The sequence below is a fragment of the Oncorhynchus kisutch genome, linkage group LG14 (assembly GCF_002021735.2).
Source record: "Oncorhynchus kisutch isolate 150728-3 linkage group LG14, Okis_V2, whole genome shotgun sequence".
Classification (NCBI taxonomy): Eukaryota; Metazoa; Chordata; class Actinopteri; order Salmoniformes; family Salmonidae; genus Oncorhynchus; species Oncorhynchus kisutch.
In genome coordinates, this window is record NC_034187.2 from 28,926,681 (window position 1) to 28,954,327 (window position 27,647).

General features: G+C 42.4%; 1 protein-coding gene and 2 pseudogenes across 4 annotated transcripts; 2 read left to right on the forward strand and 1 right to left on the reverse strand.

The window, feature by feature from the left end:
• Positions 1 to 2,401: 2,401 nt before the first annotated feature.
• Positions 2,402 to 15,549, reverse strand: LOC109904031 (protein max-like). 4 transcript variants are annotated; one of them, XM_020501095.2, is made up of 4 exons: positions 15,356 to 15,542; positions 5,561 to 5,668; positions 5,081 to 5,219; positions 2,402 to 4,861 (listed from the first exon to the last, which is right to left on the reverse strand). In XM_020501095.2, the coding sequence occupies exons 1-4, from the start codon at positions 15,389 to 15,391 to the stop codon at positions 4,674 to 4,676; spliced, it is 471 nt and encodes a 156-aa protein (XP_020356684.1). In that variant the 5' UTR covers positions 15,392 to 15,542; the 3' UTR covers positions 2,402 to 4,673. The 4 variants fall into 4 exon arrangements, with proteins under 4 accessions (XP_020356684.1, XP_031644063.1, XP_020356686.1 ...); XM_031788203.1 differs by having other exon boundaries at positions 5,036 to 5,219; positions 15,356 to 15,540; XM_020501097.2 differs by having other exon boundaries at positions 5,081 to 5,204; positions 15,356 to 15,538.
• Positions 12,822 to 14,348, forward strand: LOC109904029 (elongation factor 1-gamma-like; annotated as a pseudogene).
• On the forward strand, positions 14,552 to 27,647 carry LOC109903283 (sodium/bile acid cotransporter-like; annotated as a pseudogene).

The window sequence follows — 27,647 nt, forward strand, 5'->3', positions numbered from 1 at the left end:
AGGTATGTGGCAGGGTCTACAGTCAATCACGGACTACAAAAAGAAAACCAGCCCCATCGCGGACCACGATGTCTTGCTGCCAGACAAACTAAACAACTTCTTTGCTCGCTTTGAGGACAATACGGTGCCACCGACACGGCCCTCTACCAAAACCTGCGGGCTCTCCTTTACTGCAGCCAACGTGAGTAAAACATTTAAACGTGTTAACCCTCGCAAGGCTGCCGGGCCAGACGGCATCCCCAGCCGCGTCAAAGCATGCGCGGACCAGCTGGCTGGTGTGTTTACAGACATATTCAATCAATCCTTATCCCAGTCTGCTGTTCCCACATGCTTCAAGAGGGCCACCATTGTTCCTGTTCCCAAGAAAGCTAAGGTAACTGAGCTAAATGACTAGTACTCACTTCCTTCATCATGAAGTGCTTTGAGAGGACCATATCACCTCCACCCTACCTGAAACCCTAGACCCACTCCAATTTACTTACTGCCCCAATAGGTCCACAGACGAGACAATCGCAATCACACTGCCCTAACCCATCCAGACAAGAGGAATACCTATGTAAGAATGCTGTTCATCGACGACAGCATTTAACACCATAGTACCCTCCAAACTCATCATTAAGCTCGAGACCCTGGGTCTCGACCCCGCCCTCTGCAACTGGGTCCTGGACTTTCTGACGAACTGCCCCCAGGTGGTGAGCGTAGGAAACAACATCTCCACCCCGCTGATCCTCAACACTGGGGTCCCACAAGGGTGCGTTCTCAGCCCTCTCCTGTACTCCCTGTTCACCGATGACTGCGTGGCCATGCACGCCTCCAAATCAATCAAATTTGCAGACGACACAGTGGTAGGCTTGATTACCAACAACGATGAGACGGCCTACCGGGAGGAGGTGAGGGCCCTCGGAGTGTGGTGTCAAGAAAATAGCCTCACACTCAATGTCAACAAAACAAAGGAGATGATCGTGGACTTCAGGAAACAGCAGAGGGAGCAGCCCCCTATCCACATCGACGGGACAATAGTGGAGAAGGTGCAAAGTTAAGTTCCTTGGCGTACACATCACGGACAAACTGAAATGGTCCACCCACACAGACAGACAGGTGAAGAAGGCGCAGCAACTCCTCTTCAATCTCAGGAGGCTGAAGAAATGTGGCTCGTCACCAAAAACACACAAACTTTTACAGATGCACAATTGAGAGCATCCTGTCGGGCTGTATCACCGCCTGGTACGGCAACTGCTCTGCCCACAACCGTAAGGCTCTCCAGAGGGTAGGGAGGTCTGCATAACGCATCATCGGGGGCAAACTACCTGCCCTCCAGGACACCTACACCACCCGATGTCACAAGAAGGCCAAAAAGATCATTAAGGACAACAACCACCCGAGCCACAGCCTGTTCACCCCACTATCATCCAGAAGGCGAGGTCAGTACAGGTGCATCAAAGCTGGAACAGAGACTGAGAAACCGCTTCTATCTCAAGGCCATCAGACTGTTAATCACTAACACTGAGTGGCTTCTGCCAACAGACTGAACATCTCTAGCCACTTTAATAATGAAAAATTAAATGTAATAAATGTATCACTAGCCACTTTAACGTTTACATACCCTACATTACTCATCTCATATGTATATACTGTTCTCTATACCATCTACTGCATCTTGCCTATGCCGTTCGGCCATCGCTCATCCATATATTTTTATGTACATATTCGTATTCATTCCTTTACACTTGTGTTTATAAGGTAGTTGTTGTGAAATTGTTAGATTACTTGTTACATATTACTGCATGGTCGGAACTAGAAGCACAAGCATTTCACAATACTCGCATTAACATCTGCTAACCATGTGTATGTGACAAATAACATTTGATTTGATTAAACAGAACAGGTACTAGCCTACACCACCAGATAAAGATGGCTCCTTTAAAATGCATGATGAGCCTGCATGAGAGGTGTGTGTCAGCTATGTGGATAATCTGAGCTCAGTGCTCACTTCAAATTGGCAGTGGCAATAGGCCGGCCAGCCAGCCAGCACCATGCAAGAAAACTCACCAAACAGTAAGGCATTCTTTGACATATATTTTAAGCTGACATCGAGGTCAGGTCTCCCTTGTAAAATAGGTATTCTGACCGCAATTGGACTTCCTGGATAAAGGTAGACTTGGTAAGGAACCATTTTACGTCTGTATTGTAGTCCCCCACTAACAAAGGTCATAACAAAAGCTGGAAGATTGTAAGCAAGACCACCTTGAAGCATGGTCTATCTAGGTTTTCACACATGTATTGTCAAACAAGGGTAATCTAGTTGACGGTTCATCTAAAAGTATGCTATGCTATAACAACACCCTATCAGACCAAGAGTTTACCGTTCAAAATAAATGCATCCTGTCACTAAACACAGGACTGGATAAAATAGTTTTATTTATAATAGTTCCTCAGCAAAGGTATGCCTCAACTTCCAAAAATTGTTGGCAGTACTTACAACACCTGTAATATCAATAGAATTTTAAAAAATCTAGATTCTTACACACTAATTATCTGTAAAATAAAAAATCTAAATGACAAACATTCCCAGGATAGACAAATATTTTGAGGGGTTTTTCTTTGTAGAATGGACAACATTTACAAGTATACAGTAATATGCACGACACTGATATGGCCTTTTCCTTTAATACAAATAAAAAGGTTACTACCTTTTAACTGCATTGTGTAACATTAAGTATTTATCCATTTCGAAAAAATAAAAATGTAATCTCCATTTTCTTGAGAATAACAAAATAAAAACATTGCTGAACCTGTGAGGTGAACAATCTCCATTGACAAGTGGTAAAGTTGAACAAAAATGTACAATATGGAATAAGAAATCAATTTCAACATATCACTTTGAAATATGTGTATTCAAATCCCTATATTTAAAGACTTCAGCCATCCACCTTGATTCCAGAAGATTGCATTAGATAAAAAAAAAATTCAAAGCAACTTCGCATTATTTTGTGGAAAAGTACAAATATTAAAAAGGTAAACTATTCCTACGGACATTTTCTCAAAGGTCTGTGTAAGTCTCAACTCTTCGAACAGGTTCATTGAGGTGATTCAAAACGAGAGATGGGAGTATTTGTTGTAGCTAGACTAAAGCTGTTCACCAGCTCACCTTTATATCCGATTCTGAACAATGATGTTTTAAAAGCATCAAGTCCTTCAAACTGCAGAGCTGTCTCACTTTGGGGGTGTTGAGAGGTGTTGGTGCACCATGAGGCGTGACAATACACTGGCAAAGGAGGATAAAGGTTGAAGAGTTGTATATACACTGCATTCGGAAAGTATTCAGACCTCGACTTTTTTCACATTGTTACATTCTTATTCTGAAATGGATAGAGACATTTCCTCAAACTACACACAATAACCCATAATGACAAAGACACACCCGTCTATATAAGGTCCCACAGTTGACAGTGCATGTCAGAGCAAAAACCAAGCCATGAGGTCAAAGGGGCAGCAGGGAGCCTAGTGGTTAGAGTGTTGGGCCAGTAACCGAAAGATTTCTAGATCGAATCCTCAAGCTGGCAAGGTAAAAATCTGTCATTCTGCCCCTGAACAAGTCAGTTAACTCACTGTTGACCGTCATTGTAAATAAATAATGATGGTCACTCTGACAGAGCGCCAGAGGTCCTCTGTGGAGATATGAGAACGTTCCAGAAGGACAACCATCTCTGCAACACTCCACCAATCAGGCCTTAATGGTAGTGGCCAGACATAAGCCACTCCTCAGTAAAAGGCACATGACAGCCCGCTTGGAGTTTGCCAAAAGGCACCTAAAGGACTCTCAGACCATGTAGAAACAAGATTCACCTGTCTGATGAAACCAAGATTGAACTCTTTGGCCTGAATGCCAAGTGTCACATCTGGAGGAAACCTGGTACCATACCTACGGTGAAGCATGGTGGTGGCAGTATCATGCTGTGTGGATGTTTTTCATCGGCAGGGACTGGTAGACTAGTCACGATCGAGGGAAAGATGAACGGAGCAAAGTACAGAGATCCTTGATGAAAACCTGCTCAGGACCTCAGACTGGGGTGACAGCTTACCTTCCTACAGGACAAAGACACTAAGCACACAGCCAAGACAATGCACTAGTGGCTTCAGGACAAGTCTCTGAATGTCCTTGAATGGCCCAGCCAGAGCCCAGACTTGAACCCAATCGAACATCTCTGGAGAGACCTGAAAATAGCCATGCAGTGATGTTCCAAATCCAACCTGGAGGGCTTGAGAGGATCTGCAGAAAATAATGGGAGAAACTCCACAAATACAGGTGTGCCAAACTTCATCATACCCAAGACTCGAGGCTGTAATCGCTGCCAAAGGTGCTTCAACAAAGTACTAGGTCTGAATACTTGTGCAAATGTGATACGTTTATTTTTAATGAATGTGCAACAATGTCTATAAAAAAACAGTTTTTGCTTTGTCATTATGGGGTAATGCGCATACATTTAAAAAACATTTTAATCCATTTTAGAATAAGGCTGTAACGTAACAAAATGTTGGAAAAGCCACGATCGCACCTTTCTCACATGGTCTTCCCTCTGTCTCCTGGACTGGCATGAGAAGAATGGAAACAGACTGAACAGGAGAGGGCTGGTGGATAAGAGTCTCTCTGGTGATAACACTGTGGATGGAGTCTAGATGGGCTCCACACGCAGCCTCTTTCTATTGGCCGGCTCCTCTGTCTCTGATTCAGAGCTGGAGTCGGAGCCTCCGTCGAAGGCAGACACTGTGCTCCCCTTGGGGTTGGTGTACCAGCTGCTGTCAGAGGAAGAGTAGTTGGCCTGGAGAGTAGTGTTCCCTTTGGCCTTCTCCAGTGCACGGACTAAAATCAACCAGAGAAACACAGAACAATAGGATAAGTATAAGTCTCTCCCTTCTCCACCGTGAAACATTGTTCACTGGGATAATGCAATAAAGGCCATCAGAAGCAGAGTGTAAGTAGTGCAAGTATGGTTCTGATCAGTAGTGCCCATGACCAAGACACACCATGACTCACCCTCCTGCACCTGCAGTTGTCCCTGGGCCTTGAGCCCACACTCACCCTGCTGCTCTAGCATTGCATTCTGCTTCTTCAGGTCGTCAATGTCCTGCTGGTGTGTGTGGTTTTTTCGTCTCATGTACTGGATGTAGTCTGTGGCTTTGTCTAGGATCTGAGCTCGGGAAGCCTGTTTGACAGATTGCTGTCAGCAGCAAATTAAAAACTCAGCCATGAGGCAATGTTTCATTTGTCCTTATCAGAGCATTACAGATGACACACACTGCTGGCCTAGTTATTCAAGATTAGGCTAAATACCATTAGCTTATTGGAACCAAGTATCATTCCAAGCTGATTATTAACTCATTAATGAAAAATAAACCATTCAAAATAATGGGTGAGGCTTATTTGATCACCATTGCTACAGTAGTACATTTAGCATTAATACATTTGGACATTCATACAAACTACTAACTTCATATTGCATTTATTCTACAGTCCGACAGAGCTGGATAGTAGAAAATACCGATTACTAACTTCACTAACCTTCTCCCCTTGTAACACAGGCACAGAGTCCCGTAAACTGCTGAAGCTGTCTTTAATGTGGTCCCTACGTTTGCGCTCCAGCGCATTGTGATGTGCTCGTTTGTCAGCCTGCAAAGAGAGATTCACAGAGGAATCAAAGTCAACCCAAACTAGCAATAGGCCTAATAGGTTGCAAAATGATAAAGCAAACATTTTAAAGTTGGCTGTCCATTTGAATTTCCATTAGAATCCGAACTCAACGATTTAACACATTAGCCATGAGTTGATCCTAGTAACAGGAAGGATAAATATAGACTGATGCACGATTTAAAGGGATATTTCACCCAAACTACAAAATTACATTGGTTTCCTTACCCTGTAAGCAGTCTATAGACAAGGTATTGGTGGCACAAATGCCATTAAAGTCATGGGACCAATATTAGCATTTTTTTTAACACATGTTCAAAACATCTAAGTGACTTGAGCTTCACAATACTTGGAACCACCAAGACTCTCGGGGGAGACAGGCCTTGGTCAGGTAGGTGACCAAGAACCCAATGGTCACTCTGACAGAGGTGCAAAGTTCCTCTGTGGAGATGGGTGAACCTTCCAGAAGGACAACCATCTCTGCAGCACTCCACTAATCAGGCCTTAATGGTAGACTGGCCAGACGGAAACCACTCCTCAGTAAAAAGGCACATGACAGCCCAATTGGAGTTTGCTAAAAAAAAAAAAAAGGCACCTAAAGGATTCTCAGACCATGAGAAACAAGATTCTCTGGTCTGATGAAACCAAGATTGAACTATTTTTCCTGAATGCAAAGTGTCACATCTGGAGGAAACCTGGACCTATCCCTACGGTGAAGCATGGTGGTGGCAGCATCATGCTGTGGGATGTTTATCAGCAGCAGGGACTGGGAGACTAGTCACGATTGATGGAAAGATGAACGGAGCAAAGTACAGAGAGCCTTGATGAAAACCTGCTCCAGAGTGCTCAGGACCTCAGACTGGGGTGAAGGTTCAGCTTCCAACAGGACAATGACCCTAAGAACACAGCCAAGACAACACAGTAGTGGCATTGGGACAAGTCTCTGAATGTCCTTGAGTGGCCCAGCCAGAGCCCGGACTTGAATCCAATCGAACATCTCTGGAAAGACCTGAAAATAGCTTTGCAGCGATGCAATTTCCGTTTGTTCTTATTTTATTAATTTGCTACTTTTTCTAAACCTGTTTTTGCTTTGTCATGATGGGGTATTGTATGTAGATTGCTGATGAAAAAAACGATGTAATCAATTTTAGAACAAGGGGTCAGAATACTTTCCAAAAGCACTGTATGTTGCTTTCTGGGCTTTAACAGAAACAAACAGCCGCAAATGCAATAACTGCATTGTCTTTTCACCTATTGATGAAGTGTGAACAACCTGTCAAAAGACTAAATCAATGTGTAATCGTGATGGGAAGGACACAATGTATATTATTCCCTCTCATGGGGTGCATAGTACCATTCAAAATGACATGACTTTTGAATGGCAACCTCTGCATAGCATGATACTAGTTTGATACGGAATTTACCTATCAGACATGTTTATGTTAAGCCGCACGGTTTACAAGTTTCTTGCAAGAAAACAAACTAAAGGAATGGGTAATTTCATACGGCTAGCTAGCTAAATACAGGATGTGTTCAGGTATTATATGTGGGAATTACCCTTTCATAAGCCTCATGTAGCTAGCTAAAATTACTACAACCTAAAACGTCTTAACTTTTTATGGCTGCAGGGGCAGTATTGAGTAGCTTGGATGAAAAGGTGCCCATTGTAAACGGCCAGCTCCTCAGTCTCAGTTGCTAATATATGCATATTATTATTAGTATTGGATAGAAAACACTCTAAAGTTTCCAAAACTGTCTAAATATTGTCTGTGAGTATAACAGAACTGAGATTGCAGGCAAAACCCTGAGGAAAATCAAAACAGGAAGTGGCTTCTATTTTGAAAACTCCATGTTCCATAGCCTCCCTTTGCTGGATTTAAAGGGATATGAACCAGATTCCTTTTCCTATCGCTTCCTCAAGGTGTCAGACGACGATAATAACATTGCGTCAAGTGGTCACATGAGTTTTGCTCGCGCAACAGAATTTGGACAGCCATTGTTTTCCCCTCTCCTACTGTGAAAGACATTTGCGGTTGATATATTATCGATTATATATTTTAAAAACAACCTGACGATTGATTATAAAAAAAAGTTTGACATGTTTCTGTGGACATTATGGAAACTATTTGGAATTTGTCTGCGTTTTCGTGACCGCTCTTTCCTGTGGATTTCTGAACATAACGGAGGTATTTTGGATATAAATATTATCTTTGTGGAACAAACGGAACATTTGTTGTGTAACTGGGAGTCTCGTGCATGAAAACATCCGAAGATCAAAGGTAAACGATTCATTTGATTGCTTTTCTGATTTTCGTGGCCGAGCTACCTGATGCTAAGTGTACTTAATGTTTTATTGTGCGATCGATAAACTTACACAAACGCTTGGATTGCTTTCTCTGTAAAGCATAATTTCAAAATCTGACACGACAGGTGGATTAACAAAAGGCTAAACTGTGTTTTCCTATATTGCACTTGTGATTTCATGAATATAAATATTTATAGTAATATTTATTGTATGTAGCGCTATGCTATTCAGCGGTTGTTGACACTTATCCCGATATCGGGATTGCAGCCATAACAAGTTAACTGGGAATATTGAAGAACTAGGAATATTGAACCACAAGCTTTCATATGTTCTCATGTTCTGAGCAAGGAACTTAAACTTTCGCTTTTTTAAATGGCACATATTGCACTTTTACTTTCTTCTCCAACACTGTGTTTTTGCATTGTTTAAACATGTTTCATTTATTTGAGACTAAATAGATTTGATTTATGTATTATATGAAGTTGTGTTTATTGTTCATTCAGTATTGTTGTAATGGCATTACAAATATATAAACAAAAATAATGATTAATGAATAAATACATTTAAATCAATTAAAAAAAAAATATATATATATATAAATATATATATTTATTTTTTAAACGGCCGATTACTCGGTATCAGCTTTTTTTTAGTCCTAGAATAATCGGCATTGGCATTGGAAAATCATAAACGGCCGACCTCTATTTACTACACACCTTTTATAGGGTTACCAGAAGGCCATATCTCCATGTTACAGTGCTTGTTAACGGAAAACAGACAGAGGCGACCACCTGTGCTAATTAGCTATCTAGCGTGCTTTGAACACCTGTGTGTCAGCGTAACTCGAGAAGTGTAGCAAAAGTATAGTTTTGTTGGCTGTAGGCACCCATAGCTGTATGGATGTGTGCAAAACTGCTACAGTAAGTATCCTTTTCATTTTAAGGAGTCTTTCTCGCTGGTGAAAGATAACACGACTAGGGGGGATACAGTCCTAGACCACTGATATTCTACCCACAAGCAAGCATACAAGGCCCTCCCTCATCCGCTAAATCGGCAGGTAGCCTAGTGGTTAGAGCGTTGGACTAGTAACCGAAAGGTTGCAAGATCGAATCCCTGAGAATCTGTCGTTCTGCCTCTGAACAAGGCAGTTAACCTCTCGAGTAGGGGGCAGTATTTTGACGTCCGGATGAAAAACGTGCCCAAAGTCAACTGCCTGTTATTCAGGCCCAGAAGCTAGGATATGTATATATCATATGGTAGATTTGGATAGAAAACACTCTAAAGTTTCTAAAACCTTTAAAATTATGTATGTGAGTATTACAGAACTGATATGGCAGGCAAAACCCTGAGGACAAACCATCCCCAAAAAAAGACATTTCAGCCTACCACTATTTCCAATGGCTATCACTTTTATTATAAAGCCAAGTCCTCCCAGACTGCAGTTCCTAGGGCTTCCACTAGATGTCAAGGCTTTAGAGTTACAGGCTGGTTTTTGGAAAAATGAGCCAGAAATTGAAGTTTTTCTAGGTGGCTCCCATTTTGGCTGTAGTGTTTCCAAGAGCGTGGTATTTTTCTCCGGTAAAGACAATAACGATTCTCCGTCTTAAATGTTATCGTGTATTTACGTATTAGGGTACCTAAGGTTTGATTATAAATGTTTTTTGACTTGTTTGGAAAAGTTTATTAGTAACGTTTGGGATTCATTTTGAATGCATTTTGATGGAGGGAAATTATTGGGTGGATTATTGACTGAAGCGCACCAGCTAAACTGAGTTTTTATGGATATAAAGAAAGGACATTATCAAACAAAAGGATCAACAAAAGGATCGTTTGTGATGTAACTGGGACGTTCGAGTGCCAACAGAAAAATATCATCAAAGGGAAGGGATTTTTAATATCGCTATTTCTGACTTTCGTGTCGCACCTGCCTGGTTGAAATATGTTTTTCATGTGTTTGTATGCGGGGCGCTGTCCTCGGATAATTGCATGGTGTGCTTTCCCCTGTAAAGCCTTTTTGAAATCTGACACAGCGGCTGGATTAACAAGAAGTTAAGCTTTATTTTGATGTATTACTCTTGTGATTTTATGAAAAGTTAAATATTTATAATACCGTAGTTTGAATTTCGCGCTCTGCAATTCCACCGGATGTGGGACTCCCACCTGCCCATAAGAAGTTTTTAACCCACTGTTCCTAGGCAGTCATTGAAAATAAGAACTTGTTCTTAACTGACTTGCCTAGTTAAATAAAGGTTCAAAATAAAATAAAAATCAGCAAATCAGGCCTCCGTACTCTTGCTTCCTGTTTTACAAGCAGAAACTGAAACCGGAAGTACCCACGATTCACTCTGTTTAGAAATGGTCTCCAGAATCAGAGGTTATGCTACAGGACTACTTTACTAGCGCTGATAGGAATATGTTTAGAGACTCCACCGATAACATAGATGAGCTAACCACCCGCCACCGGCTTCATTAGAAAATGCATTGGCGATGTGGTACACACGGTGAGGGTTTGCTGCTTCCCCAATCAAAAGCCCTGGATTAACACCAAGGTTGGAGCTAAACTAAAAATCAGGGCTACCGCACACAGAGCTATCGTAGACAACCCTGATGCTACGACCAAAGACAGGAATAAGTACAAGGAGGCCCGCTATTAACGCAGCAGATTCATCAAATGAACAAAAGGACAATATAAGAATAAGGTGGACTCATATTACACAGGCCCCGACACCCGCCACATGTGAGAGGGGCTACAGTCCATTACAGATTACAAAGGAAGACCCAACCGTGATCTACCCAACGATGCCTCTCTAAAAGATTAACTCAATGCATTTTATGCACGCTTTGACCACGTTGAGTCGTGTGTGAGGACTGGGTGATCTCACGCTGAGGCCGATGTGAGAAGGGTCTTTAAATCAAGTCAACACCCGCAAGGCCCCGGGCCCCAACAATATTCTAGGGTGCGTTCTCAGAGCATGTCCAGAACAGCTGGCAGGCATATTCACATTCAATTTTCAACCTCTCCTTTTCCCAGTCTGTAGTCACCGCATGTTTTAAGATGACCACAATCATTCCTGTTCCTAAGAACTCTAAGGATTCATGCCACAATTATTACTGCCCTGTAACAGTCACTTCTGTAATCATGAAGTGCTTTGAGAGGCTGGTTATGGCACACATTAACTCCACCATCCCAGCCACTCTAGACCCACTCCAATTCCAGTGTTGATTTGCTAAATTGTAATTACTTTGCTACTATGGCCTATTTATTGCCATACCTCCTCATGCCATTTGCACACACTGTATATAGACTTTTTTATGTTTTTATTGTGTTATTGACTGTACGCTTGTTTATTCCATGTGTAACTCCGTGTTGTTGTTTCTTTCGCACTGCTTTGCTTTATCTTGGCCAGGTCTGCAACTGGATCCTGGACTTCCTGATGGGCCAACCACATGTGGTGAGGGTAGGCAACATCCCCTCAACCACACTGACCTTTAACACAGTGGCCCCACAGGTGTGTGTGCTTAGTCCCCTCCTGTACTCCCTGTTCACCCACAACTGAATGGACTTCAACGCCATTATCAAGTTCGCCGACGACACGACAGTGGCAGACCTGATCACCGGCGACAAGAGTCAGCCTAAAGGAAGGAGGTCAGTGACCTGGCAGTGTGGGGCCGGAGCAACAACTCAACGTCAAGAAGACAAGAGCTGATTGTGGACTACAGGAAACAAGGGGGGACGAGCACACCCCCACCCACATCAATGGGCGGTTGTGGAGCAGGTAGAGCGCTTCAAGTTCCTTGTGTCCAAATCACTAGACTTAAAATGGTCCACACACACAGTCACGAAGAAGGCACGACAGTGCCTGTTCCCCCTCAGGAGGCTGAAAAAGTTTGGCACTCAGAAATGTTTTGGTACCCTTCCCCAGATCTGTGCCTCGACGCAATCCTGTTTCGGAGCTCTACGGACAATTCCGTCGACCTCATGTCTTGGTTTTTGCTCTGACATGCACTGTCAACTGTGGGACGTTATATCGACAGGTGTGTGCCTTTCCAAATCATGTCCAATCAATTGAATTTACCACAGGTGGACTCCAATCAAAGTTGTAGGAACATCTCCAGGATGATCCATGGAAACAGGATGTACCTGAGCTCAATTTCGAGTCTCATAGCAAAGGGTCTGAATACTTATGTAAATTTGGTATCAGTTTATACATTAGCAAACATTTCTAAAAGCCCATTTTTGCTTTGTCATTATGAGGTATTGTATGCAGACTGACGAGGAAAAATAAAGGCTGTAACGTAACTATGTGGAAAAAGTCAAGGGGTCTAAATATTTTCAGAACGCACTGCATGCTCCTTATCTCTCATGTCAGCAATATTTCAAATAAAAAAAGACTTACTGTGGGAGTTCTGTACAGATCTATATGCTGTGTGTGCCTCCAGTTGACGAACTACACTTTTTCCCACGGTGTACAAACAGGTCAGTGGAGGCTGCTCGGTGGAGAACGGCTCCTAATAATGGCTGGAACGGAGTAAATGGAATGGCATCAAACCATGTGTTTGATGTATTTGTTACCATTCCACTCCCAACAGTACCACGAGCCAATCCTCCCCAATTCAGGTGCCACCAACCTCCTGTGACAGGTGTTCAGCGGATGCTAGATTGATAATTAGCACAGGTTGTTCGAGAACACGTTTCTTTCCTCGAGGCAAGCAGAAGTTGGTAGCCGAAGTCTACGCCCTCCTCGTCAGCGATTGGTCAACAGTAGGGATTCTACAATGACGTGCACGTTGTCATTCAAGGAGAGAAGACTCGTCCTCATTCGCTTTTTTTTCTCTCTTTCTAAAGATGGCGGCAGGGACTCTGTACACATATCCAGAAAACTGGAGAGCCTTCAAGGCTCAGATTGCAGCCCAGTACAGCGGTTCCTGCCTCAAGGTGGCCAGCAGCGCCCCTGCCTTCACTTTCGGGCAGACAAACCGTACCCCCGCCTTCCTCAACAACTTCCCCTTGGGCAAGGTTCCAGCTTTTCAGGGCGATGACGGCTTCTGTCTTTTCGAGAGTAATGCCACTCACTACCTGAGCAATGAGGCCCTGCATGGCAGCAGTCCCCAGGCCCAGTCCCAGGTGCTTCCGTGGGTAAGCTTTGCTGATGCTGAAATCATCCCTCCAGGCTCTGCGTGGGTCTTCCCGACCTTGGGAATCATGCAGTTCAACAAGCAGGCAACAGAGCAGGCCAAGGAGGTGAAGAAGGTTCTGTTTGTCCTCAACCATCACCTCAACACCAGGACCTTCCTGGTTGAAGAGCGAGTCAGCCTAGCTGATATCAGCGTGGCCTGTAGCATGATCTGGCTCTTTAAACAGGTCCTTGAGCCTTCCTTCCGCCAACCTTTCCCCAACGTGACCCGTTGGTTCCAGACCTGCGTCAACCAGACCCAGTTCAAGACCGTGCTCGGAGAGGTCAAGCTCTGCGACAACATGGCTCAGTTTGATCCCAAGAAGTTATCTGACATGCAGCCCAAGAAGGACAGCCTTCCCAAGAAAGACACCCCTTCCAAGAAAGAGAAGGCTGGAAAGGAGGCAGGCAGACCTCAGGAGAAGAAGGACAAGAAGGAAGAGAAGGAAGCTGCCCCTGCTGAGGAGGAAATGGACAAGTGTGAAGCAGCTCTGGCTTCAGAACCCAAAACAAAGGACCCTTTCACTCACCTACCAAAGAGTGCATTTGTCATGGACGAGTTCAAGAGGAAGTACTCTAACGAGGACACGCTGACTGTAGCCGTGCCCCACTTCTGGGAACACTTTGACAGGGCTACTCCATCTGGTACGGTGAGTACAAATACCCCGAGGAGCTTACCATGACCTTCATGAGCTGCAACCTCATCATGGGAATGTTCCAGCGACTTGACAAACTCTGCAAGAACGGCTTTGCCATCGTGATCCTGTTCGGCGGGAACAACGACAGTAGCATTTCTGGAATCTGGATCTTCAGACAGGACTTAGCTTTCACTCTGTCTGATGACTGGCAGATTGAGTACGAGTCATACGCCTGGCGCAAACTGGACCCCGACAGCGGCGAAACCAAGACCATGGTCAAGGAAGACTTTGCTTGGGAGGGAGAGTTCAAACACGTGGGAAAACCCTTTAACCAGGGCAAGTGCTTCAAGTGAGCAGCGTGGAGGATGATGGCACCATGACCCCTATACGTCTGCCATTATACATCAACACCTTAACCTAAGGACATTCAAACACCTTGTGCTTGGACCTTCTCAAACTGATCTTCAGTTGGAGTGGATTGTGTCTCAATGGTCTTAACAGAAGCGGTTGTTTTGAGTTGACAAATAAACATGTTTTCCACAATGAAAAATAATAATAATAAAAAGACTCGTCCTCATTCACATTTTTTTACTTGAAATACTGCACCAAACATCCTAGTCAGAAGCAAAATTGTGCAACTATTATCTCCTCTACAAAATGTCAAAATTAATGACAGATATCTTGATGTAATGGACAAACAGTACTATTGCCGTTTTTTCTCTCGCGAAGGTCTTATTAAGGGAGTATATGCCAGCCGGACGGAAGCATGCTTGACGCCTTTACACACAGGTGTTCGGACCATAGCGAATTAGCACAGGTGGTGCCTCTGTCAACACGCGTTGTTCGTGAAGATATGGCAGTGTGGGAACGCTGACCCTATAAAAAGGTGTGTATCAAGTGAACATATTGTATTACATTTATTTTTCACTAATATGAAATACAAGCTCCGTTCCAAAACTCGACTGCAAGTGATGCGTGTTAATGTTGAGACTAAGTGTCAGGGCTCCCCGTACAAAATACGCCTTCATCCAATGATGTGTAATGTAATGGGACAGCGTCATGAGCTAATCTCATTCCTGCATTGAGGTACGTTTTCAGACCCATATCTGGCACCAGCTCCAGGTGTCTTAATGTAACCATGTTTGCGTTCCGACACCAGTGCATCTCAGCATAATTTTGGGCTTATCTTCTTTCAAGATAAACAACCTCAGTGCAGAGCAGTGTAATGGTGGGGTTATCATCTTACAATATACAAATGATGCAGATGGATTTTGCGTAGCAGGCATCGCTGATGCCCAAGGGTCTAGCCAGCGATTTTCATTCAGTTAACTACTTCAACTAGAACAGGCAAGCTCCGTGTTGGCTAACGCTTGCTAACGTTAACTACATTCTTCTAAAACTGGTAACGCTAAATAACATTAACTAGGAAGTCAAACGTTTGAATGTTTTAGCCAACTGGGTTTGGGTCAAATATTTCTGATCTGCCAGTTCAGCTACACTAGCTAGCTAGTACACGTTTCCCTCAAAGGCTCGAGCGAGCACATTAACTTACGTCACTGTCAACATCGATATCTTCGTTGTCGCTCATTCTTCGGTGAAATTTATGAGGGGGGGGGAGTGTTTAAAAACAAAGCGAGGTAGCAACCAAAATGAAATCAAGAACGGAGCAACTCCTACAGCAGGGACAAGACGATCAACGGATTCTCCCCACGTGATTCGCCTACACATGGACACAACAGCCTGTAAAGCGCATGTGCGAAGACGAAATGTTGTATGGGTATTGGTGTCCTTGACTCATTAAACGCGTACCATTGTCACCATTTTGTAATTGGACTGTATTATTCCTGACAAAGTTTTAAAATACCATTACAATATCTGCTTTATAATTTTACCGTACACCTTGTGGTGAATAGGCAACTGATCCTAATTCAGTGACTTCTACAGATGCATAGAAAGACAGACAGATTCTGATCAGTAAATTCACATTGATAAATTGTGTTAATTTATTACCCTTGATTAAGGAGGGATTCTGATGGAATTATCAAACTACATACAGATGAGAGCACAATATCACAGATGAAAGGGGGGAAACCTAACAATATATTTGGTCATATCATCATAGGTGTCTTTACCTGTTTATTATTATTCAGAATTAGGTGTAGGTATGTACAATCTATATTTTTCCTGTTTAAGCATGCATGGTTAACATTCTTGTTTGCAGACGTCATTGATCACAAGAATAATAGAGGAGTATAGGCAGGTGGCGATGATAACCAGGCATCTCCTTCTGCAGCCTGTGATTATAAGCCAGATGGCAGCTCAGCTTCAGCAGCCCTCCCCCACTCCGAGCATACACTTCTCTCCATAGGACCTGCATATAGCCATTGTTTCCCTACCAGCACCTGAAAATGTCCCTGGCTGCAGTCTGATGGTATTCAACATTGGCAGAACAAGTAAAACATTTTATCGTCTCACAAATGGGTATGATATTTGAAAATCAAGGAAATAACTCTGCACTTTTTAGATATATACTTTTTTGTACTTGTAGTACCCCCCCAAAAAACAGGCCACCTATAGTATTCATAGTGGGATTGTGTTTGGTGTTCACCTAATCAATCAGATAAGTAAACATAAATTATCCAACCATCTGACATTCTGCAATTAAGCCATATGATCCTCTGATAGTTAATGGATGATCTTACAGTAGATATATTCTGAAAATAAACACTATAGAGTGCTTCTTGTATTAGTTATGTTTGACACTGATTCTTTAGCAATGAAGAGAATGACACTATCAAATGATAAACCTAAGTAAGCTCGACTTGTACATAGAACAACCAGCTCTTTCCAACGCCATATTTATCACCACCCACACCATATGCTACCCTCAACCCTCACTGTCGTTTCCATAAACAAATGGCCAACATACATCCATTGACATCTTGCTTCCTCTCCTCCAAAGAATCCTTTGAAATGTGAAGTTATACACTGAGTATACCAAACATTAAGAACACCTTCCTAATATTGAGCCTCAATTTGTCGGGGCATGGACTCTACAAGGTGTCGAAAGCGTTCAAGATGCTGGCCCATGTTGATTCCAATGCTTCCCACAGTTGTGTCAAGTTGGCTGGATGTCCTTTGGGTAGTGGGCCGTTCTTGATACACACGGGAAACTGTTGAGCATGAAAAACACAGCAGCATTGCAGGTCTTGACACAAACACATCTACTACCATACCCTGTTCAAAAGCACTTAAATATTTTCTCATGTCCATTCATCCTCTGAATGGTACACATACCCAATCCATGTCTTAATTGTCTCAAGGCTTAAAAATCCTTATTTGACTGTTTCCCCCCCTTCATCTACACTGATTGAAGTGGATTTAAAAAGGGACATCAATAGGGAATCATAGCTTTCACCTGAATTCCCCTGGTCAGTGGTGTGTATTTATAGATACCAAGAGAAGCCACCCCCCCCCCCCCCCTCTTACGTCTCTGTGTTGTATAACACGACATGAAGTGAGACCTAAGATAACTACATAGCATTGCACTAACACATGATAACAACATTATAGCAACACAACATGGCAGCAGCACAAAACATCATACAAACATTATAAGGCACAGACAACCGCAAGCAGGTAGAGACAACAATACAACACCCGATGCAGCCACAACTGTCAGTAAGTGTACACGATTGAGTCTTTGAATGAAGAGATAAAACGGTCCAGTTTGAGTGTTGGTTTTTTTCAGCTCGTTCCAGCAAACTGAAAAGAGGAGCAACCCAGGGATGTGTGCACTTTGGGGACCTATAACAGAATGTGACTCAGAATGGGTGTTGTATACGGAGGATGAGGGCTGTAGTAGATATCTCAGATGGGGGAGTAAGGCCTAAGAGGGTTTTATGAATAACCTTCAACTGTCTTGCGACAGGTATATAGAGATGACCAGTTTACAGAGGAGTATAGAGTGCAGTGATGTGTCCTATAAGGAGCATTGGTGGCAAATCTGATGGCCGAATTTTAAAGCACATCTAGCCGCTCAAGAGCACCCTTACCTGCTGATCTATAAATTACATCTCCGTAATCTAGCATGGGTAGGATGCTCATCTGAATCAGGGTTAGTTTGGCAGCTGGGGTGAAGGAGGAGCGATTATGATAGAGGAAACAAAGTCTAGATTTAACCTGCAGCTTTGATATGTGCTGAGAGAAGGACAGTGTAGCCATAGTCCCAAGTACTTGTATGAGGTGACTACCTCAAGCTCTAAACCCTAAGAGGTAATAATCACACCGGTGGGGAGAGGGGCATTCTTCTAACCAAACCACATTACTTTTGTTTTGGAAGTGTTCAGAACAAGGTTAAGGGCAGAGAAAGCTTTTTGGACACTAAGAAAGCTTTGTTGTAGAGCGTTCAACACAATATTCGGGGAGGGGCCAGCTGAATAAGACGGTATCATCTGCATATAAATGGATGAGAGAGCTTCCTACTGCCTGAGCTATGTGTTGTTGATCAAATCAAAGTTTATTTGTCACGTGCGCCGAATACAGCAGTGAAATGCTTACTTACAGGCTCTAACCAACAGTGCGGGAAAAAAATTGAAAAAAAGGTGTGTGTGTAGGTAAGTAAAGAAATAAAACAACAGTAAAAATACATTTGATAAAAGAGTAGCAAGGCTATATACAGACACCTGTTAGTCAGGCTTATTGAGGTAGTATGTACATGTAGGTATCGTTAAAGTGATGAACAGAGAGTAGCAGAAGCATAAAAAGAGGGGTTGGCGGTTGGTGGAACACAATGCAAATAGCCCGGTTAGACAATGTGTGGGAGCACTGGTTGGTCGGGCCAATTTGGGTAGTATGTACATGAATGTATAGTTAAAGTCACTATGCATATAAGATAAACAGAGAGTAGCAGCAGTGTAAAAGGGGTTGGCGGGGGGCACACAATGCAAATAGTCCGGGTAACCATTTGGTTACCTGTTCAGGAGTCTTATGGCTTGGGAGTAAAAACTGTTGAGAAGCCTTTTTGTCCTAGACTTGGCACTCTGGTACCGCTTGCCATGCGGGAGTAGAGAGAACAGTCTGACTGGGGTGGCTGGGGTCTTTGACAATTTTTAGGGCCTCCCTCTGACACTGCCTGGTGTAGACGTCCTGGATGGCAGGCAGCTTTACCCCAGTGATGTACTGGGCCATACGCACTACCCTCTGTAGTGCCTTGCGGTCGGAGGCCGAGCAATTGCCATACCAGGCAGTGATGCAACCGGTCAGGATGCTCTCGATGTTGCAGCTGTAGAACCTTTTGAGGATCTCAGGACCCATCTCTTACATTCTATACTAGGTGCAGCAACAATGTTGACCAAACAGCATCAGATAGATAAGTTCCACATATTGAGACAGTAGTTGTTTCGTCGGATGCTTTCTCTTGTGAGATACAATCAAATTTAAGGAATTTTATGAAACATAGAGAGAGACGAAAGATAATTTTGTATCTTTTCGTATTTTTTCTTGGGAAAGCCTGTGTTGCCTAGGCATCCATGAATACACACCACTGCATGAAAGACAGGAGGATGCCATTACCATTTCTCTACAAGTAGGGTGAGTCAACATGTTTTTTCTATTTGCACAAACGCACACACACACACACACACACAAATCAGAACCATTGACAGCCACATATTTAGCTTATATTGATTGGAATAAACTGTTTTTGATATCTTTTAGTTGTCACTGTACTAGATTAAGGATAGGTGATTTGATGTTGTTGAAGTGGAAATGGTGCTGGAATAGTGGAGGCAGTAACTGTTTTCTTTGCGACATGCGGTAGGTAACTCTGCGTGGTTCAAAGTCAATAGTTGTTTAGTAGTCCAAAAATGTCGGAAACATTAACTTGATTGACCATGCTGTAGGTCATGTAACTGCTTGTTACATGCAATATGCTTTGTAGACGGTTTTGTGATTAAATGAAGGTGTGGTTGAATTTCTTTCTGCAACTGTGTCTTCTTATTGTCTCGGCATTATGCCTATATATCACGGTTGCAAGGCATATGAACTACAATGCAATTATCATAACACATACAGTGCCTTTATAAAGTATTCACCAGAGGTGTGGAATCAACTCAGTTGCCGAAGAGGAAAGAAACTGCTCAGGGATTTCACCATGAGGCCAATGGTGACTTTAAAACAGTTAGAGTTTAATGGCTGTGATAGGAGAAAACGGATGATCGATCAACAACATTGTAGTTACGCGACAATACTAACCAAATTGACAGAGTGAAAAGAAGCCTGTACCGATTAAAAAATATTCCAGAACATGCATCCTGTTTGCAACAAGGCACTAAAGTAATACTGCAAAACATTTCGCAAAGCAATTAACTTTTTGTCCTAAATACAAAGTGTTATGTTTGGGGCAAATCCAATAAAACACATTACTGAGTACCATTCTCCATATTTTCAAGCATACTGGTGGCTGCATCATGTTATGGGTATGCTTTTAATCATTAAGGACTCGGGAGTTGTTCAGGATTAAGCACAGGGAAAATTCTAGAGGAAAACCTGGTTAGTCTGCTTTCCACTGCTTTCCACTAGACGCTGGGAGATGAATTCACCTTTCAGCAGGATAATAACCTGAAACACAAATCTCCACTGGAGTTGGTTACCAAAAAGACAGGGAATGTTCCTGAGTGGCCGAGTTAGTTTGACTTAAATCTGCTTGAAAATCTATGGCAAGACTTGATATTTTGGATATAAATATGAACTTTATCGAACAAAACATACATGTATTGTGTAACATGAAGTCCTATGAGTGCCATCTGATGAAGATCATCAAAGGTTAGTGATTCATTTTATCTCTATTTCTGCTTTTTGTGACTCCTCTCTTTGGCTGGAAAATGGCTGTATGTGTTTTTGTGACTAGGCTCTGACCTAACATAATCATATGGTGTGCTTTTGCTGTAAAGCCTTTTTGAAATCAGACACGAAGGGTAGATTAACAAGAAGTTCAGTTTTAATTTGGTGTATTGCACTTGTGAATGTATGAAAGTTAAATATTTATATTAGTTTTGAGCTCTGCCTTTTCAGCGGATGTTGTCGAGGGTTCCGACAAACCTCCAAACGAGCTTCAACGCCATACAACACTCCTTCCGTGGCCTTCAACTGTTCTTAAATACTAGTCAATTTAAATGCATGCACTTCAACCGATCGCTGCCCGCACCCGCCCGCCCGACTAGCATCAGTTCTGACGTTTCTGACTTAGAATGTGTGGACAACTATAAATACCTAGGTGCCTGGCTAGACTGTAAACTCTCCTTCCAGACTCACATTAATCTTTTTGGGATAGGGGCAGTATTTTCACTTTTGGATGAATAGCGTGCCCAGAGTGAACTGCCTCCTACTCTGTCCCAGATGCTAATATATGCATATTATTATTAATATTGGATAGAAAACACTCTGAAGTTTCTAAAACAGTTTTAATGATGTCTGTGAGTATAACAGAACTCATATGGCAGGCGAAAACCTGAGAAAAATCCAACCAGGAAGTGGGAAATCTGAGGTTTGTAGTTTTTCAACTCAGCCCCATTGAGGTTAGAATGATATTAGTTATGTTTAACTTCCCAAGGCTTCCACTAGATGTCAACAGTATTTAGAACCTGTTTTGAGGATTCTACTCTAAAGGAGGTGCTCATAAGTGCTCTTTGAGTGAGTGGTCTGGCAGAGTTCCACGGCCTCGGTATGGTGGAACTGGGATTCCTGGGAGTGCATTCTGATGAAGATCATCAAAGGTAAGTTAATATTTAAAATGCTATTTCTGAGTAATGTTGACTACCCAATATGGCAGGTATCTTTTTGGCTGCTTTGCTGTCTAAAGGCTGTACTCAGATTATTGCATGGTTTGCTTTCTCCGTAAAGTTTTTTTGAAATCTGACACAGCGGTTGCATTAAGGAGAAGTGTATCTATAATTCCATGCATAACAGTTGTATCTTTTATCAATGTTTATTATGAGTATTTCTGTAAATTAATGTGGCTCTGCAAATTCGCAGGATCTGTTTTCTGGAGGCATGGATGAGTACAGAAATTAATGATAGTTAGGATTTTGCAGATGCAGCCTATTGTTCAGGATTTAGACCCCGTACCATGTGACCATAATGCCATGTGACAGGGGGTTCTAGACAGAAAGCAAAGGGGTTCTAGAGAAGAATGTGAGGCGGGATGGGGAACGTGTGTGTGTGTGTGTAAGAGAGAGGGGAGCGACAGGGGGAGTGAGAGAGGAGAGACGAAGCACAAAGCGAACCAGAGATTTGAACATCACAAGACTGTACACAATAAAGGTAAGAAAATACTTTTAAAATAATGACAGTGCCTTGAGGTGTCATGATAACTAACTTCATTAGTAATTGTATTATATTTTGGGATTGTTTTGTGCTTAATTTTTCTCTTACATCATATGGACTATAATAACAACTAGTTGGAATACAGTGACATTTAAGTACTAGTGCGTTTAAAACAGACAGGACCTGCATGAAAGTAACCTATTTACACATAAAGGAGATCTAGCTTGAGTTTTTCTGGATTACAAATTAGTAAGGGCAATAAAATAACTGTGTATGTGTCTTGTGAAAACATCATGTTGGGTTCAGATGTTTTTGTTAAGAGACCATTTTTAGGTTCTAATTTTCAGAGGAAAAACTCAACGGACAATATGAAAGCTTAACCAACTTTATTTTCAATACAGCTGCATTAGACAAAGACATTGTTCACACAAGCACTGATATTTAACCCTTTCTCCTAGGCTGAGTCTCCTCCTACACATCTGAACAAACATTGTATCTTTACTGCTAGGCAGGAAACTAAGTGATACGGGCCATAAACGGTTCTTTCTCCCTTAACATGACCTGACCTCGACCCCCTTCATCACTAATCCACAGCTCTCTCCCCTTATCAATACCTGCCACGTGATCACTTTCCCTGAACTCAGCACATTCCAAGCTTAATTGCACACACTATATACCTTCTGGTGTAGACCCTCTAAACCTAAGCACTCAATATTTCAAATATGCAATAATATGAGTACAGCGCTCAGACACAAAAACAAGTCATACAGATACCCGCCATGTTGTGGAGTCCGTAAAAGTCAGAAATAGCGTTATAAATATTCACTTACCTTTGATGATCTTCATCAGAATGCACTTGTGGAATCCCAGTTCCACAATAAATTTTAGTTTTGTTCGATAAAGTCCATCATTTATGTCCAAATACCTCCTTTTGTTAGCGCGTTTAGATCACAAATCCAAAATCACGAGGCGTGGGCAAGTCCAGGTGAAAGTTCAGACAAAGTTCAAAAAGTTATATTACAGTTTGTAGAAACATGTCAAACGATGTATAGAATCAATCTTTAGGATGTTTTTAACCTGTTGCGACGAGCAATCACGTATCCGGGATCCTATTTATAGCCTCAAGCTCATTACCATAACGCAACGTTAACTATTCATGAAAATCGCAAATGAAATGAAATAAATATATTAGCTCTCAAGCTTAGCCTTTTGTTAACAACACTGTCATCTCAGATTTTCAAAATATGCTTTTGAACCATAGCTAAACAAGCATTTGTGTAAGAGTATTGATAGCCTAGCCTAGCATTAAGCCTGGCATTCAGCATGCAACATTTTCACAAAAACAAGAAAAGCATTCAAATAAAAGCATTTACCTTTGAAGAACTTCAGATGTTTTCAATGAGGAGACTCTCAGATAGCAAATGTTCAGTTTTTCCGAAAAGATTATTTGTGTAGGACAAATCGCTCCGTTTTGTTCATCACGTTTGGGTAAGAAAACCCCCGAAAATTAAGTCATTACAATGCAAACTTTTTTCCAAATTAACTCCATAATATCGACAGAAACATGGCAAACGTTGTTTAGAATCAATCCTCAAGGTGTTTTTCACATATCTATCGATGATAAATCATTCGTGGCAGTTTGGTTTCTCCTCTGAAGAAATGGAACGCGCATGGACCTGGAGATTACGCAATAATTTCGACGGAGGACACCGGACGGACACCTGGTAAATGTAGTCTCTTATGGTCAATCTTCCAATGATATGCCTACAAATACGTCACAATGCTGCAGACACCTTGGGGAAACGACAGAAAGTGCAGGCTCATTCATGGCGCATTCACAGCCATATAAGGAGACATTCTCCAAAAATGCTTTGCAGCTGCATCTAACAAATTGCATTCAGGAGACCAAGAGGGAATAAGTTAGGGGGGGAAGTTGCAGCATATACAGTGTTCAGGTGTCTTACTTCATTTTGAAACTCAGGTGTAAGATCTCTGGAATACTTCATGATCAGTGGTTGGCACACAGAAGGGACTTTATCCTTACTAATCTGCCCAAAATTCAGAACAGCAGAAAATTATAAAAAAATGTTTGCAGTAGTGTCCAAGTCACTTATGATGTTGTCCATAGCAGTAAAAAACACTGTGTTCCAAAACACCTTTGCTGCACTTTCCTGAGCTGTCTCCTCTTGAGAGGTCTCATCATGGAATCTCTTCCTTTTCCTCTGACAGCTGTGTTCCTTGAGGTTAAACATCCATTTGTGTAGCAGTCATTGTTGCCTCAGACAGGAGAGACTCACATCCATCTCTAAGAGCCTGCATATCTTCCTTTACGGCTCTGATATTGGCTGCCTCTGTGTCAAGTGAAATTTTTCCTGACTGTAGAATCACATTCCTGTCCTCAATGCATTGCAGTACCTGCAATTATGCCAAATGATATGTCATTGAACACAATGCTGCTCACCTCCTTCAGTTGGGAGTAGGGCTGCTTCAGGGGTATGGAGATGAGGAGACAGGGCTGTTGAGCCTGAAGCTGCATCTGTTGGGCCTGGCACCAGGCAGAGGCAGGGACAACTGATTTAGTATGAATAGCTTGCTAAAATTTCGCCTGCATTGATTACATGTCAGCAAAAAGAGGAGCAAAATGTAAACACTCAGAATTTTCTGTGACAATATTTAGTAACTAATGTCAGGGGAGCAAAAGTTGCCTCTTTCACCATGAACTAAGCAGGTTAATTTCCACCACTCACGGACTACACCCTCCTTCCTTTGTGAAAAATTGGGTGACATACTGTCACCCTTTCTTTTCTCTCACCTGTCTTTCTTTACGTTTTTTTGGAAGCCATATTTTTCTTTAGGAAGCTGAGACATGATGCTCCACCGTCACTCCTCACTCACAGTTCACTGCTAGCATGTACTGTTTACGCCTGGTTTGGGGGCAGGACCCAACTATTGAATGTAAATAAAGGGTGAGGAGGTGGGGGGGGGTTAGTACATTGTAAATAAAGGGTGAGGAGGTGGGGGGGTTAGTACATTGTAAATAAAGGGTGAGGAGGTGGGGGGGTTAGTACATTGTAAATAAAGGGTGAGGAGGTGGGGGGGGTTAGTACATTGTAAATAAAGGGTGAGGAGGGGGGGGGGGGTTAGTACATTGTAAATAAAGGGTGAGGAGGTGGGGGGGGGTTAGTACATTGTAAATAAAGGGTGAGGAGGTGGGGGGGGTTAGTACATTGTAAATAAAGGGTGAGGAGGTGGGGGGGTTAGTACATTGTAAATAAAGGGTGAGGAGGTGGGGGGGGTTAGTACATTGTAAATAAAGGGTGAGGAGGTGGGGGGGGTTAGTACATTGTAAATAAAGGGTGAGGAGGTGGGGGGGTTAGTACATTGTAAATAAAGGGTGAGGAGGTGGGGGGGGTTAGTACATTGTAAATAAAGGGTGAGGAGGTGGGGGGGGTTAGTACATTGTAAATAAAGGGTGAGGAGGTGGGGGGGGTTAGTACATTGTAAATAAAGGGTGAGGAGGTGGGGGGGGGTTAGTACATTGTAAATAAAGGGTGAGGAGGTGGGGGGGTTAGTACATTGTAAATAAAGGGTGAGGAGGTGGGGGGGTTAGTACATTGTAAATAAAGGGTGAGGAGGTGGGGGGGGTTAGTACATTGTAAATAAAGGGTGAGGAGGTGGGGGGGGTTAGTACATTGTAAATAAAGGGTGAGGAGGTGGGGGGGGTTAGTACATTGTAAATAAAATATTATATTAATGATGATAGGTTAATAATTGAATATTGAAAACATTTGACCTAATGTTCTAATAATTTTTTAGGGCCCGTCAGTCACAGGCCCCTTAGAATCGTCCTAACTTTCCCCCCTCATATGGCTCCCCAGCCTGTCAGTGGGTGCCTATGGAATCGCATAAGGATAGCAAAGCATCTAGAAAAACAAATCCTACTCATCCAATTCATTATGCTAACATTGCTATGTTTGCTCCTTAGTCACAAGGAAAGTGGCATATTCTTTAAAAAATGATTTGCCCCTTATCCTAGCAGCTGAAAGTCACAAGGAGAATATCTATAAGAAATTCCAAAGGGTAATACTAACCGCTGCATGGTCAGAACTGAGTGACAATGGCATGCATTTATAGAGTAGTCTACTAACTCTCTGGACTGGTGAGACATTATCTGCATAGCCTACAGAGTCATTCAACATTACAGGACATATTTTAATCATATTTTGAGGTGAAATGTCACCTGGTAGCAAAATACATGAATTGATATTGCTGTTCAAGTTTCATCTTGTATTTGAATTGTGCGTTTGAATTGAGTGATACATTATACACTGAGTATACCAAACATTAGGAACACCTTCCTAATATTGAGTTGTACCCCCCCAACCCAGCAGTGTTGCAGTTCTTGACGCAATTTTTTGTCTTGCCCACACATACACAATCCATATCTCAATTGTCTCAAAGCTTGAAAATCCTTCTTCAACTTGTCTTCTCCCCTTCATCTACAGTGATTGAACAAGTAATTGAACAAGTGACATCAATAAGGGATCATAGCTTTCACCTGGATTGACCTGGTCAGTCTATGTCATGGAAAGAGCATGGAAATGTCATAGAAAAGGTAGTTAATGTTTTAAAAACTATGTTTTTGTAGCTATTTCAAGAACTAAACTGTCTTATTGTGAAAATAGTAATACTCGTGGAAGTGAATTCAAAGTTTGATCACAAGGTTGAAGTGTAATAGAGTAAACAGGATGAATTTTAACTGCAGTTGATCAAGTCCAAGAGACAACAAAGAACCCTTTGCTCTCTATTGACAGGATATATTTTGTCTGTTTGATTGTTACGTTCTGTGTCTCAAGGTATAATAAATATAAAGTAAATGAACAACTTTGGGATGAATGGCACCATGAACCAGACAGAGGGGCAGCACAGAGACAACTATGACGTTTGGAATGGCAGCAACACCTACAACATCACACCTCTCAATGTAACCGCTGTCTTCCAGTCCCCTCATCCCCCCTGGTCATGGACAAGGCCATCAGTGGCATCACCATCATCATCCTCTTCATCACCATGGTGTCCCTGGGCTGCACCATGGAGATCTCCAAGATCAAGGCCCATATCCTGAAGCGGTGGCCATTGCAGTGGTGGCCCAGTTTGGTATTATGCCCCCCACTGCCTTCAGTCTGGCCAAAAGCTTCCAGCTGGGCCCCATAGAGGGTGTGGCCATGCTGATCTGTGGCTGCTGTCCGGGGGGAAACCTCTCCAACATATTCACCCTGGCCCTGAAGGGTGACATGAAACTCAGGTGAAACTCATTGATATGTCTGTTGTGAGGAGATTACAGCAGTCTGCTCCATCAGGCTGCTGAGGGTTTTCAGCACATTTACGTCAGGCCACAGAGGCTGTCGGACAAAACCTAAATGGTAACTTCTTGAAAGTAAATTTGTTTCACAATAGAAAAATGCAAATGTTGAAATAATTTTGCACATGGCATGAATGCTAAACAACAAAAAAATCAC

Excerpts from the sequence above, each read along its gene's own strand:
- LOC109904031 (XM_031788203.1), bottom strand. The coding sequence starts at position 15,391 with ATGAGCGACAACGAAGATATCGATGTTGACAGTGAC. Across the intron at positions 5,669-15,355 it reads ATATCGATGTTGACAGTGAC|GCTGACAAACGAGCACATCA; the intron begins GTAAGTTAATGT and ends CTCTCTTTGCAG. Across the intron at positions 4,862-5,035 it reads ACAACTGCAGGTGCAGGAGG|TCCGTGCACTGGAGAAGGCC; the intron begins GTGAGTCATGGT and ends GGTTGATTTTAG.